Consider the following 12,168-nt stretch of genomic DNA (forward strand, 5'->3'; position numbering starts at 1 on the left):
GGCTGGCCTAGCCCGCAAGATCCTGGGCTCAATCCCCAGCACCGCAAAATCACCACAATGACAATGATAGTAGTAATAATCAGGATGTGTTTCACTGGGCACTTTTCTAAGTAAATACCAGTCCAGGGGACGAGCTGGTGGAATTACTGTGCATGGTGGGATTTTCCCCCATATTCCTCTCTCCTCCCCTCCAGCCAGTCGGATAAACATTTAAAAACAAATCCCAGTGAGCCCTGCTCCTCGGGGAACGCCTCCTGTAATCCCAGCTGCTGGGGAGGCTGAGACAGGAGATCTGGAGTTCACAGCCAGCCTCAGCAACAGGGAGGTGTTCAGCATCTCAGTGAGACCCTGTCTCTAAATAAGACACAAAATAGGGCTGGGACGTGGCTCGGTGGCTGAGAGCCCCTGAGTTCAATTCCCAGTACCAAAAAAGAAGACCAAAGCAAATCCCAGGGAAACACAAAAGGCAGGAGCTCAGCCTCACACACTCCAACCCTGGGAAGAGGGAAGCTGAGAAGCTTGGGCCGCAGGAGCCCAGAGGCGCGCACAGGGAAGAAGCCCGACAGCGCCGTCCTGGCCTCCGGGGTCCGCCGCTCAGCCGACACGAGGTACCTGAGATCCGAGTGCGCCTGGATCCGCTGGACCTTGATGTCCGAGTCCAGCACGTCCAGCAGCACGGCCAGCTGCCTCACCAGTGCGTCCTTCCGCTGCTCTGTCAGCTGCCCGACCCCCACCTGCAGGATCAGCTCCACCAGGCCGCCCCTCCTCGGGTCTGGAAGGAGAGACCCCAGGGCTTTCCACCTGGAGGCATTGCCTGCGGGATCTCCACACCCGGCTCCTAGGACAGTTCTTCCAGACACCCAGAGGCCGCTATGGGGAGTACTTTTTCTCTTTTATCCCGGTTTGTTGTCTTTTTTTCTTCCCAGCATACCTGAGCCCCTCGCTGATCTGAGATGCCAGCATCCCCCATGTTTGCCCAGGACCAAAGAGAATCCACCCCCACCCCGTGCCCCGAGCATTGTCCACCCACAGTGGGGGTCAGTGTGGCCACCTTGTGAGCTCTCCCCCACCCGGGCATCCCAGCCCCGCGTCCCTGTGTCCACGACACATTGAGTCTTTGTCTCTTGGCAGGAAAACAAAAGTGAAAAGATGATCTCGCTGCCAGCTCTAGTTGTCCTTTACAAGTTACGGGGCTGGATGATCGAGTGGGGATCACAAGGGCAGCAAGTGGGCCGAGAGCTGACTCCAGCCACAGGAGGCCCCCCACCACGGCTGCATCTGTGAAGATCCCCAGGTGCTGACCAGCTGGACCGTGCCTGGGCAGCTCCTCAGTCTGTGAACACACCTGGCTGCACCTCCACAGTGGCGGTGTCCATGTCCGAGGCCCCCTGGCTGTCGCTGACTCTCAAGTGGAAAGTGTAGACCCCCTCCACCAGATTGGTGAGCTGCAGGGCCACACTGTGGTCAGAGCCATCGATGACATCCTGTGAAATAACAGGATGCACAGGGCAGCTGTCAACCTCGGGTTTCTGATCCCAAGCCTGAGCACCCTCACCCACGAGACGAGATGGGTCAGGCTGGGGAGGGAGCATCCCTCAGCTCCCCTCCCCACACAGCTCCAGGGCACAAAGTCCAAGGCAGGATTTCCAGGGCCCGAGCGCTTTCCAGGAATTAGCAAATGAGTGATTCTGTCCAAGAGAGGGAAAGACCCAAACCAGGGCGAGGACCCCAGGGGCAAGGCCTGGGTTTCACGGGTCTTGTTTAACATATCTGCTTTATAACACTCTCATCTTGGGCTCCCTTCTGGCACAACACGGTCTCCTCAAACTGAAACCCTGGGAGAAAGGGAGGTCATTGTGGGCCTCGATGGTCCGAAGGATTAGAGCAGACTCTCCAGATTCCCAGCTCTGAACTTGCTGACGGGAAAGGATGCACAAGAAGGTAGGGACTCGGAGGAGAGGAAGAGAAGCCCAGGAGACCCACCACCAGCTGGGCAGAGGGCATTCCAGAGGGACTGGGGAAATGTGGAGCGCTCAGTCCCTCCCTGTGACCACGCCTTCAGTACTTCTCCCAGAGAAGGTTTGCAGTCCCTGGCAAGGGCAGGAAGGAAGATCCCCAACCCTAAGCCCAGGAGGCACAGCGGGCTGTGGGAAAGTGCCCCAGGAGCTGCACCCTGGACGGTTTTGTAGGCAGAGGGACGAGCTAGCTGACCTGAGCCAAGGCTCTCTCCACCTCTGCGTTCACTCTCCTCCCCTGCGGAGGGGATCAGCCATCCCGACTTGTGACATGTCTGATATGACATAAGGAAGAGGAAGAATCTACTTGGACCAAAACAGCAATGACAGGGAAGAGCAAAAAGATTCCCTCAACAGACTCGGCTTCCAAGTGCTCCAGGCTCTGCTCTGCTACCCAGCCAGAGTGTGGTCAGGGAAGGGCGGAAAGGATTTCAGGATCTAACAGCAGCTCTGACCTCCAGGCCCTGGGACATTCAAACTTAGACCAAGCCCCTTACCGGGGAGATGAGGCCATGATATGGACACTGCTACAGACTGACTGTGTCCCCCAAACCTCACATGTGGAAGCCCTAACCACCAGTGTGACCAAAGGCAGGACCCATAAGGAGGTAATCAAGGTGAAAGGAGGTCCTAGGGTGGGGCCCTGATTAGGTATGATCAGTGTCCTTCTGAGAAGAGACACAGGGCTTGTGCCTCCCCTCCTCGCTCCCTGCCATGTGAAGACACAGCGAGAAGGCAGTTGTGGACCATCCAGCAAGAGGCCTGAGCAGAACCCGAACTGGCCGGCGCCTCAGTCTCACCTTCCCACCCTCCAGAGCAGCAGGAAGTGGAGTCCTGTTGGCCAAGCCACCGGGCCCCAGTGTGCTGCTGTAGCAGCCCGAGCAACTGGCACAGACACATCACAAACAGGCACTCAGCTGGCATTCAAGGTACTCACCCCCGCAGCAGGACTCTGGCCATCCCGCACCCACAGATAGGACACAATGCCTTGGTCGTCGGTAGACCTTGAACCATCCAAAGTAATGGAATTATTGGGAAGGACGAGAACATGCCTGCCACCAGCCCGGGCTCTGGGAGGACTGTTACTTTCTATGTCAAGTACAGCAAAAAATAAGCAAAGACATCGATTTAAAATGCTGGTGATAGAAAGCAGGTCATAAAATACCCACAAGTGTTCCCTCTTGCAGAGATGCAGCTTTTAAAAACTTAAAAGACATTATTTTCTGCCCCAAATACCTGCAAGACAATATATAGACTTTCTTACAACTCTGTGCTTAGCTGTTTAAGATTGGGGTGAAAAGGGCAGGTGGCAGCCTGGACACTGATGACTTTTCTAATATATATAATAATGTGTTACTTCTCCTTTTAAAAAGAGAGAAACATTGATCTTACAATGTTCAGGGTCCAGAAAGTAAAAACATTTTGATTTAAAACACACTCTAGGGTTGGGTCAGTGGTAGAGGTCTTGCCTACTACGTGCAAGACACAGCCAAGAAATACAAATAAAAACAAAGCAAATACACCCTGGGTCATCTTTTACTGGTCCACACCGTCTGACTGCAGAAATGTCTGGATTTTTTAATATTATCAAACTGGTAGAAAGTGATCAGCCCCTCCCTCCTCTGATGAGGTGTCAGATAGAAATGAGACAGCATAGAGCCATTTCTGATTTAACACCCCAGGAAAGAGGGCCGGGGCACCAGCAGGGACGGGTGCCACCAGAGGCACAGGGCTGGTCTGGAGAGGAGGCGGCTGCAGGGCGAACCCCGCTTGTTCAGAGGGCTCCAGAGTCTCCTCCCCACAGGCAGCAGCAGAAAACAGGGTCAGAAAGTGTGAGGACGGCCTTGGGCCTGAGCCTAAGCAACTCCATTTAAAAACTCCCACTTTGAAACCTGCGGTCTCACCAGGTGCCTACGGAGCCCTCCAGTATGGTCATGAGGCACAGCCCTGACATGAACAAGTCACTTCCCCCCACCCTGACAAGCTCAGCGCGAAGTCTCTGTCGTGTTGTCCTTGCCCCAATAAGGGGGAGAGGCAAGAGAATCAGGGTGAGGACCTCCAGACCAGATGCCTTAATACCAGGGCAAATGACATCACTGAGAAACCCGGTGGCAGAATTGAAAGGGTGGTCGGATGCCCCCAAATGTAGTCTAAGTGATGGAGCAAATGAGCAGACGTTCAGCCAGCCGACACCGATGCCCTCAGGCTGGAGAGCCTGGTGAGGACCTGGACTGACATCCCAGCTCTTCTCATCCGCCTGATCCTCTGCATTGTTCCCATCACTCTCAAACTCTACAGCAGCCTCCTGACTCTGGTGAGAAAAGGACTTCTCCCCATGACCGCCTCCTCAGCCAGCCGTCAGCTCCACCCCAGGAGAAGCCTGCCTCGGTTCCTGATCTGATGTCAGGAAAAAGTGAGTGTGCATCTGCTGGACTTGCGGCTCAAGGCTGGAGACTTTTGATCTGACACTTGAACTTGGCTTGCAGACGGAATGTCTGTCATGAGCCTGTCATGATTACGTGTGTTTGCAGTGCTTAGAATTAATTAGTCTAGAATTGTTTGCTGTAAATTGATTATGTCTATGCAGTGCCCAGCATTAAAGATTGTCCTTTTCTTGATTAAGAACCTTTAGAATGAAATTGTATTGAGTGATTTGAGTGAATAAAGCATCGAAAGGGCAGAAGTGTGTGGACATTCTTTATTTCTCCCCCCTCGACTGCATAAGTCACACCTTTTGCCCATCGCGACAGGAGGCCAAGGCTGGAGCCCGGGGATCCTTAATATTCCCTGGTCCCCAGGCTGGAGACTGCGGCAGAGACAACTGGTCCCATTTCCAGGCTTCCCGCTTCCCTAAGTCCTGAGATGGGGCTCGGGGCAGAGTGCTTGCCCAGCACACACAGGTCCTGGCTTGATCCCCAGGACAAAAAAAAGGATCTCATTTACCACACTCCATTAGGGGTGGGACATGGGGAGGGGAGCGAGGTTCACATTAAGGAGGCTCAATTCCAGGTGAGGGATGTGGCTCGGAGGTAGAGCACTCACCTAGTATGCAAAAGACCCCAGGGTCAATCCCCAGCAACACACACACACACACACACACACAAAAAAAAAAAGACACAAAAAAACTTAATTCCACTGTGAAAAAGGGGGAAGGTGCTGAAGAATAGAAACAAACAGCCATAAACTGAGCCCAAAGGCCTGTAGAAAACAACACCGAGGTTCCAAGTAGGTCCATGGCAGGTCCAGCACTTCCCCTTGGTCTGTGCTCTTGAACTCCAGTTATATGCTCCCTGACCCCTGCCCAGACACATCATTGTCACCAACTCAAAATGTCCAAATCTGCATTTAAAACCTACTGCTGCTCTTCTGTGAATGCGATTTCCCTCACCACCCACCCACATGCCAAAGTCACAAATCTTGGTGCCATCACTGCCATCCCCCCCAGCATCATGCCACCTCTCTTACCCTCAGGTGCATTTCTAAGTCCTGAGAACACACGCTCCCAAGGTCTTCCCAACGTGTCCCTTTTCTCCCTAGTCTCACCTTCTTGGCCTCTAATAAGGTAATAAGGTTCCCGTCACCTCCTGCCCAGATGACTCCACATCCCTCACATCCTCCTGGCCTGCTCTTTTCCATATATATACTGGTGCACACACTTCACCACTGAGCTACACCCCAGTCATGCCATCTTCCTAGAAATCCAGGTCTTAAAGTTGAAATGACATGGTGCTAGGGTTTGCTTTCAAACATTCCAATCAAAGTAGACTAAGCTGCGAATTGATCAGAGGAACAAGACCAGCAAAGCAATGTTGGCCGTGGAAGGTGCCCGCGGCACACAAGGGGCTTTAGGGCTATTCTGCTTTTATGTGTGGTTAGAAATATCTACAATAAGATGTTCTTAGAAATCCAGCTCTACATCACTCTGCTGATGAAACTGCTCCAGCCTCACCTACCTGCCAGCTGCTAGGCATCACAGGTGGCAGTGCACCCTTCGTGGCTGAGCCTCTGCCTCAGGCCCCAGCAGCTGTCCCCACAGCCCCACGCCCTGGCCCTTCCCATACCACATGTGCATCTTTCCGTCAGCCATGCTTTCCTTCCTCTGTGCTTAAACATGTCACAATCGTCCATTTTAGTCCTTCCAACTAACCAACATTTGTGACTGCCACAAGTCCAGCACTGCTTTATAGAGAGGATGAAGAAATGGCTGAAGCAAAGGGCCCGAGCCCTCAGGGCCAAAGAGGCAGGCAAGAGAACAGAGCCAAGAGCAGTTAACAGCTAGAGGCTGGGAGCACCTCTGAGCCGAACTCCGACAGACAGCAGAGTGTGGCCGCATCTCCGGACCTGGGCTTTGGTCGCCACGGCCTCTGAAGGAGAGTGGAACTGTTACAAGATACTCAAGGAAAAGGAAAGGTGCTTCCTTGCACAGGGCTTGGGGAGAGCTGTGCGGCTCCGAGGCTGGCCCTGTGGGAAGGAGGGAGTGAGCACTGACATCTCTACCCGGCGGGGCCCAGGGTCCTGCTGGACACGAACGCAGGCCGGTGGTCTACTCACCCTTCTTCACTGCCAGAGTCAGGGTGGACGTGCTGCTCAGCCCCTGCTGGTCTGCCACTGTGAGGCGGAAGAGGTGGGTACCCACCTGCAGCCCGGTGACGGTGGCCACAGCCCTGTCCACGTTCTCCATCTCCACTGCACTGGGGCCTCTGTAAACCAAGACAGTGAGAACACGGGGAGGGCGTGGGGCGCTCAGGCAAGAGTGTGGCCGCCCCACAAACGCTGCCTGCCGCTTCCGGGCAATGTGCACACCCAGAGTATCTTAAGGTGACCTTGTGTCCCTGGTACACTCCAGGTAAGCCTAACCGTCAACCGCCAAAGCCTATTTTCTACAGTCGGCTGCGCTCCTGGAAGAAGATACCTGTTCTTGGTTTTTTATTTTAGTTAGCTGCCAGTGAGATGATCTAGCCTTGGAAACAGAATCTTACAAACTACCCCTTTCTTTTCCTAATAAAATTGGGTCAAAATCCTTGTCCACCTTTAGGGAGCGCATGGAGGAGGGTGAGCCAGATGGCGGATGTCCTAAGAGGAATTACGCGGTGCATTAAGAGGGAGACTTGGTTCTCAGAAGACCTAGGTTGAGCCCAGCTCCTTCTCCTCCTGCCTTGGCAGCCTGAGGCCATGTGATCTCAGCAGTCCTTGTGCATCTTAGGTTTTCAGCTTCAAAATGCGAGTAACCCTCGTAATCAGCCTCTTAAAACGTCGCGTAGACGTCCAGGAGATGGGGCGTGTGAAGCTCGGGAAATGCTGGGTCATACTGAGCTCTGAACTTCCGTGGCCTCCAGTCTGCGCAGGGTGGTGGGGCGCAGACAGGGCTCCCCGAGGCCCCCCTGAGCTTCTTCCATCCCCAGTTCCCCTCACACCAGGACAGCCCTGCCACCTGCCCTGGGACCCACGCCCTGCAGTCTCTGTCCATCTTGTCTGCACTTGGTGCACTCTTCGGCCAACCACGCCCAATTACTTCTAGAAGCCTGCTCGAGTCCTGACTGGCTGTCTGGTGCTGGTCCTCCAGGGAGGGGACACTGTCCCTCAGCATGGCTGTGACCCCTAGAGTGGTGGCTTGACACCCACCCAATGTGCTCCCAGTGGTAGTGGACGATGCCGTGGTCGTCACTGCTCCGGCTCCCATCCAGGGTGGCACTTTGCACTGGGAAGACCAGCTCCTTGTCGGGGCCGGCCACGGCCACGGGAGGCCTGTTGTTTCCTAGAATTGCAGAAACCGTGTGAAAAGGTCCCATCTCTGCCTGAAGGCTGCCATCCTCTGACTTATTGTTCTAGACATTTATCTGATACATAAAAACATAAAAGTGGTACTTGATACTTGATAACGGGCACCATAGAACGTTCCATGCGTGTGTGCGCTGCCTAATGTTTACATCAGACAAATCTCCTCATTTGTCAATTTTTGGTGGTGAAAGCCTCTGCAGATATTGCCCCCCACTGGTGCCTGTCCTGTGGGCTCTTGCAGACCCTGTTATCCCCTGCTAAGTCCCAATCATGTTGTACCACAGTTTAGAGACAGAATCAAGACAAGATTCTGAACTTGAAAGAAAACCGGTTCTCCGAGCAGCAGCAGCTCCCAGCCTGACGTCCTGACGGCAGCGAGGTGTAGAGACTTTCCTGCCCAATTGGTCACAACCTAAGCCCAGGGGCCCGATTACTGTTCCTGCTTCCATCCTGGGGGCCAGATCTCATTTCCATGTCACATACCAGGCTGGACAACCACAGCGACCACAGCAGTGGACTGCTGACCGGCGGAGTCTGTCACCAGCAGCCGGAAGGCGTACTCTCCTTCCTGCAGAGCAGACAGATGAAGGTACGGGGTCTGTGCTCCCTGAGCAGCAGCAAATGCAAAGACAAAAACAGAGAGATATTAAAGAAGCTCAAGTAAAGAGTGTGACATAGGCAAACTCACGATTTCATCTAATACAGAAAATGAAAGACATATGAACCCAGGAAAATGGAATGTGTAGCCCACTGTGTATCCTCAGAGCATTGAAGGAATTAGGTGAATATAGCCCAAGAGGCAATGTCCATCAGGATGCACAGCGGGCACATTCTTACCCAGCAATCCTCAGCATCTACACCAGAGAAATGCACAGGAGGCTCACCCCAGGGGCTGACCTAGCCCAGTGCAACAGCGACACAAGGGAAGCAAACCCACTGCTCACCAACAGGGAGTGGCCAAGGCCACCGCAATGCACTATGGAATGCAAGCTTAGAGGAGAGATCCTCAGGGCTGGGCTGCGGCTCGGTGGAAGAGCAAGTGCTTAGCATGTTCCAGGCCCTGGGTTCCATACCCACCAAACAGAAGAAATTTAAAAGAATGAGGTAGCTTTAAATTTTTAAAATGAAAAATGTAAAGACATATTAAGCAAAAAAAAAAAAAAAAAGACATTGTATACACTGTGATAGTATCGCTACACACACACACACACATGCAAACACATAGAGAAGATTCTGGAAGCGCACCCATTAAACTTATCAAAGAAATGGCCTCTAATAGGGGACCTGTAAGAGAGTGGTAGTCAGTATACATTTTCACCTTATCAGAGTTTATTTGAGCTGATTTTTAAATTTTTTCCCGTAAGAAGCAATTCATATATCACTTTTGCAATCAAAAATAAATCTGGGGGCTGGGGTTGTGGCTCAGCAGTAGAGCGCTCGTCTAGTGCATGCGAGGCCCTGAGTTTGGTCCTCAGCACCACATAAAAATAAATATATAAAATAAAAGGTATTGTGTCCAACTACACCTAAAAAATAAATATTAAAAAATAAATTTTAACATTAAGGCAAAAAACATAAACAAACAAAAGCAACACCGTTTTTCAAAAGGCATGCTCTCAGCCACACTCGGTGCCTGCAGGTGAAAGTCCTTTTGCGGTAGAGCAGGGGCTTAGCATGTGCATGATGCTGTGTTGTCGCTGGTAATAGTTTCAGTTATTCTTACATTTGCAGTTCGTGGCATCAGAAAAGAATTTTGACTTTAATCCTATTTCAATTTATTTAATTTTAAATATCCCAGGATTGCCTAAATATAAATGTGTCTGTATTTCTTGAGGTTTTAGGTGGAAAATTGATAAAGAAAGTTGATACAATATCAATTGTGTTATCACAAGGAATGGTATTCTGAAATTTGAAATGCATAAACACTTAAGAATTTTAAAAGAAAATGCTTTCCTCTATTTTCCCCTTCTGGTGCTAGGGATCAACCGACGCAGGGCCTTGGGGACGCCAAGCCCATGCCCTGCCTCTGGACTCCCCCACAGACCCTTTACTTTAAACAGGCCAAGCACATTTCTCTGAAAATTTCAACAGAAAAAGCATAACTTCTAGTACTTGGCTCAAAATTGATATGGTCAGAGAGATGTTCACGCACACGGGAACTGAGCAGACCATGGGCCTGCCTGAGCAAAGTGTCTACAAAGAAACTCTGCAGAACTGGCCCCTTCAGCAGGCTGCCTGGTGTGGTTTTCAGGCCATGCAAAAGGGTCTGGTTCTCAGAACTCGACTCTGTGGTGGCCCCAGCGGGTACGAAGCTCGTGCCTTGGGACATGTTAATCAACCATGTGGCAATAACATGTTCCTGTGGCCAGTCTCTGGGCAGGGAGAGAGGGGTGTGCAGCCACTGCACTGCTATGGAGAGCCAGACTCACTCGGGGACCCAGCCCCCGTAACTTCCCTCCACTACACGTCCAGGGTGGGGGGTGGATTCTGAGGGATTAGCTCTGGGCACATAAGGCTCAATAATTATGTAAAAGAAAATTTGGAAGAATCTCTTAACCAAGGAAGTATAAAATATCAAAATAGCCCAACCTTCCTTTTTTTTTTTTTTTCTTTAGCCAGTACTGGAAACTGAACCCAAATTAACCTCAAGATCTAGTCATCAACACAGGACAGCTTGGTTGAGAGGAAAGGATGTGAACTTGGAAGGGTTGGGAGTTTAGGTGCTCCTCTAACAGTGCAGTAGTCTAACAGACACACTTATGAAAGCAGACTTTCTGGATCTAACTGCCCCTGCCCCAAACCAAGACTCAATTGGTAGAAATAAAATATGGATGGAAGGATGGATGGATGGGGGAGTAAGGTAGATAGATAGATGGATAGATAGATGATAGTGACAGGTGACACAGACAGATGCTGCAGTTGACAAGGGTGGACTGATGTAGATGATAGAAATGGACAATAGAGATAAACACAGAGAACAATAGAGATGGACGATACAGACAGACAACCAAGAGTCAGGAGCAGGTGGAGAACGTGCCTGCATGGCCACCTCTTTGCTCCAACTGCTGGGGTCCAGGGACCACTCATAGAGGACGATCTGGTGATCATCACTGCTCTGGTTTCCGTTCAAAGTGATGGAGTTCTGGGGCAAGGTCATGGTCTGATTTGGGCCTGCGTTGGCGACAGGTGGGTGGTCCACAGCACTGCCGACGGTCAGGGTGGCAGTGGTGGAATTGGTGGCTCCATCAGAGTCAGTGACGGTCAACCTACAGAAAGGAGAGGAGGCTGTGAGTCTGCAAGAGCTTGCACATCTGGACATGAGTGGCCAGCTCAGCTGCTCCTGGTCACAGTCTCCAGAACGGCTCAGAACAGGCAAATGGAAATGAGGATGAAGTTTAAAGAAGCACACAGACTCAGGGATGTTTTTGCCTGCTTTTCTTCCTGTTGACTCATCTTTGTTTATCTTCTCATGTCAAAGTTTAGGGGCTTCCCTTGCGGCTGGGATGCTGGGTGGAGAGGCCCCTTGGCCAGAGCAGCTGCTCCCCACAGCTGAGACTAAGAAGAACGGCGTCCGAGGTAAGTTCTGCCTTCAGTCTGGAGCACTGGGGGACAGTGGACCGTTCTTGGATTTTCAGCTAGGAAGCTCTTTAATTTTTCAACCCTTTTCCAGAAGCTTATGATAATTGTTTTCAGGACACTCTGCAAGGTAATGTTGGGACTCAACACTTTCAAATACAAAGTGATGCTCAGTCCACCAAAAGAAACCAGCATGGACCCTCCTGTACTGATGGAATGAGTTAGTTGGAAACGTAGTAATAAGAACAGGATATCCCAAAGGCCACTTCGTCCTCCTGGGGGACGACGGTGGCTGGGCAGTGGTAAGGGCTAGGTGGGTGAACAGGAATGTGGGGATGAAGAAGCAGCTTCAGGGAGGTGCCCTCGGCCTGCGCATCCTGGGCCTCCTCTCCCGCCGCCCACCCGCTCTCTCCAACCAAGGTCCAAACTCCCATTTCATCATGTATAAATTTCATACTAATAAGTAACTAAAGTGATAGAGAAATATTTTAATCATAACTTCTTTAAAGTTCCTTAGGCTTTTATATCAGAAACTTTCCACAAGTCCACATTAGAAAATCCTCAAATAAAAAAGTGGTTGATAATGTGTCTATAATGTTGCAAACACCTGTAAACACACACAACTCTGACCCAGAAGTTTCACTGATACCCTAAAATGTAGCCGTAAAGATGTTCACTAAACAGGGAATGACGAGGCTGACTTCATAAAGGACTACTATGTTGTAGCACCACAGCAGCCAACGTGCAGAGAAAGCCCAAACCAGACCCACCAACGAGGACATCTGCTAGAGGAAAGACG

The 12,168-nt window shown here is 51.3% G+C and overlaps 1 protein-coding gene across 1 annotated transcript in view; it reads right to left on the bottom strand.

Moving 5' to 3' along the window:
• Positions 1-12,168, bottom strand: part of Kiaa0319 (KIAA0319 ortholog) — a 43,412-nt gene that overhangs the window by 11,800 nt on the left and 19,444 nt on the right. The window contains exons 10-16 of the mRNA XM_071613723.1: positions 10,831-11,059; positions 8,277-8,400; positions 7,638-7,770; positions 6,567-6,715; positions 2,953-3,104; positions 1,346-1,484; positions 613-772 (exon numbers count right to left, since the gene is read on the bottom strand). Of these exons, the coding sequence (XP_071469824.1) occupies positions 613-772; positions 1,346-1,484; positions 2,953-3,104; positions 6,567-6,715; positions 7,638-7,770; positions 8,277-8,400; positions 10,831-11,059 (1,086 nt within the window). The remainder of the gene's footprint in view (positions 1-612; positions 773-1,345; positions 1,485-2,952; positions 3,105-6,566; positions 6,716-7,637; positions 7,771-8,276; positions 8,401-10,830; positions 11,060-12,168) is intronic.

The sequence above is a fragment of the Marmota flaviventris genome, chromosome 6, assembly GCF_047511675.1.
Source record: "Marmota flaviventris isolate mMarFla1 chromosome 6, mMarFla1.hap1, whole genome shotgun sequence".
Taxonomy (NCBI): domain Eukaryota; kingdom Metazoa; phylum Chordata; class Mammalia; order Rodentia; family Sciuridae; genus Marmota; species Marmota flaviventris.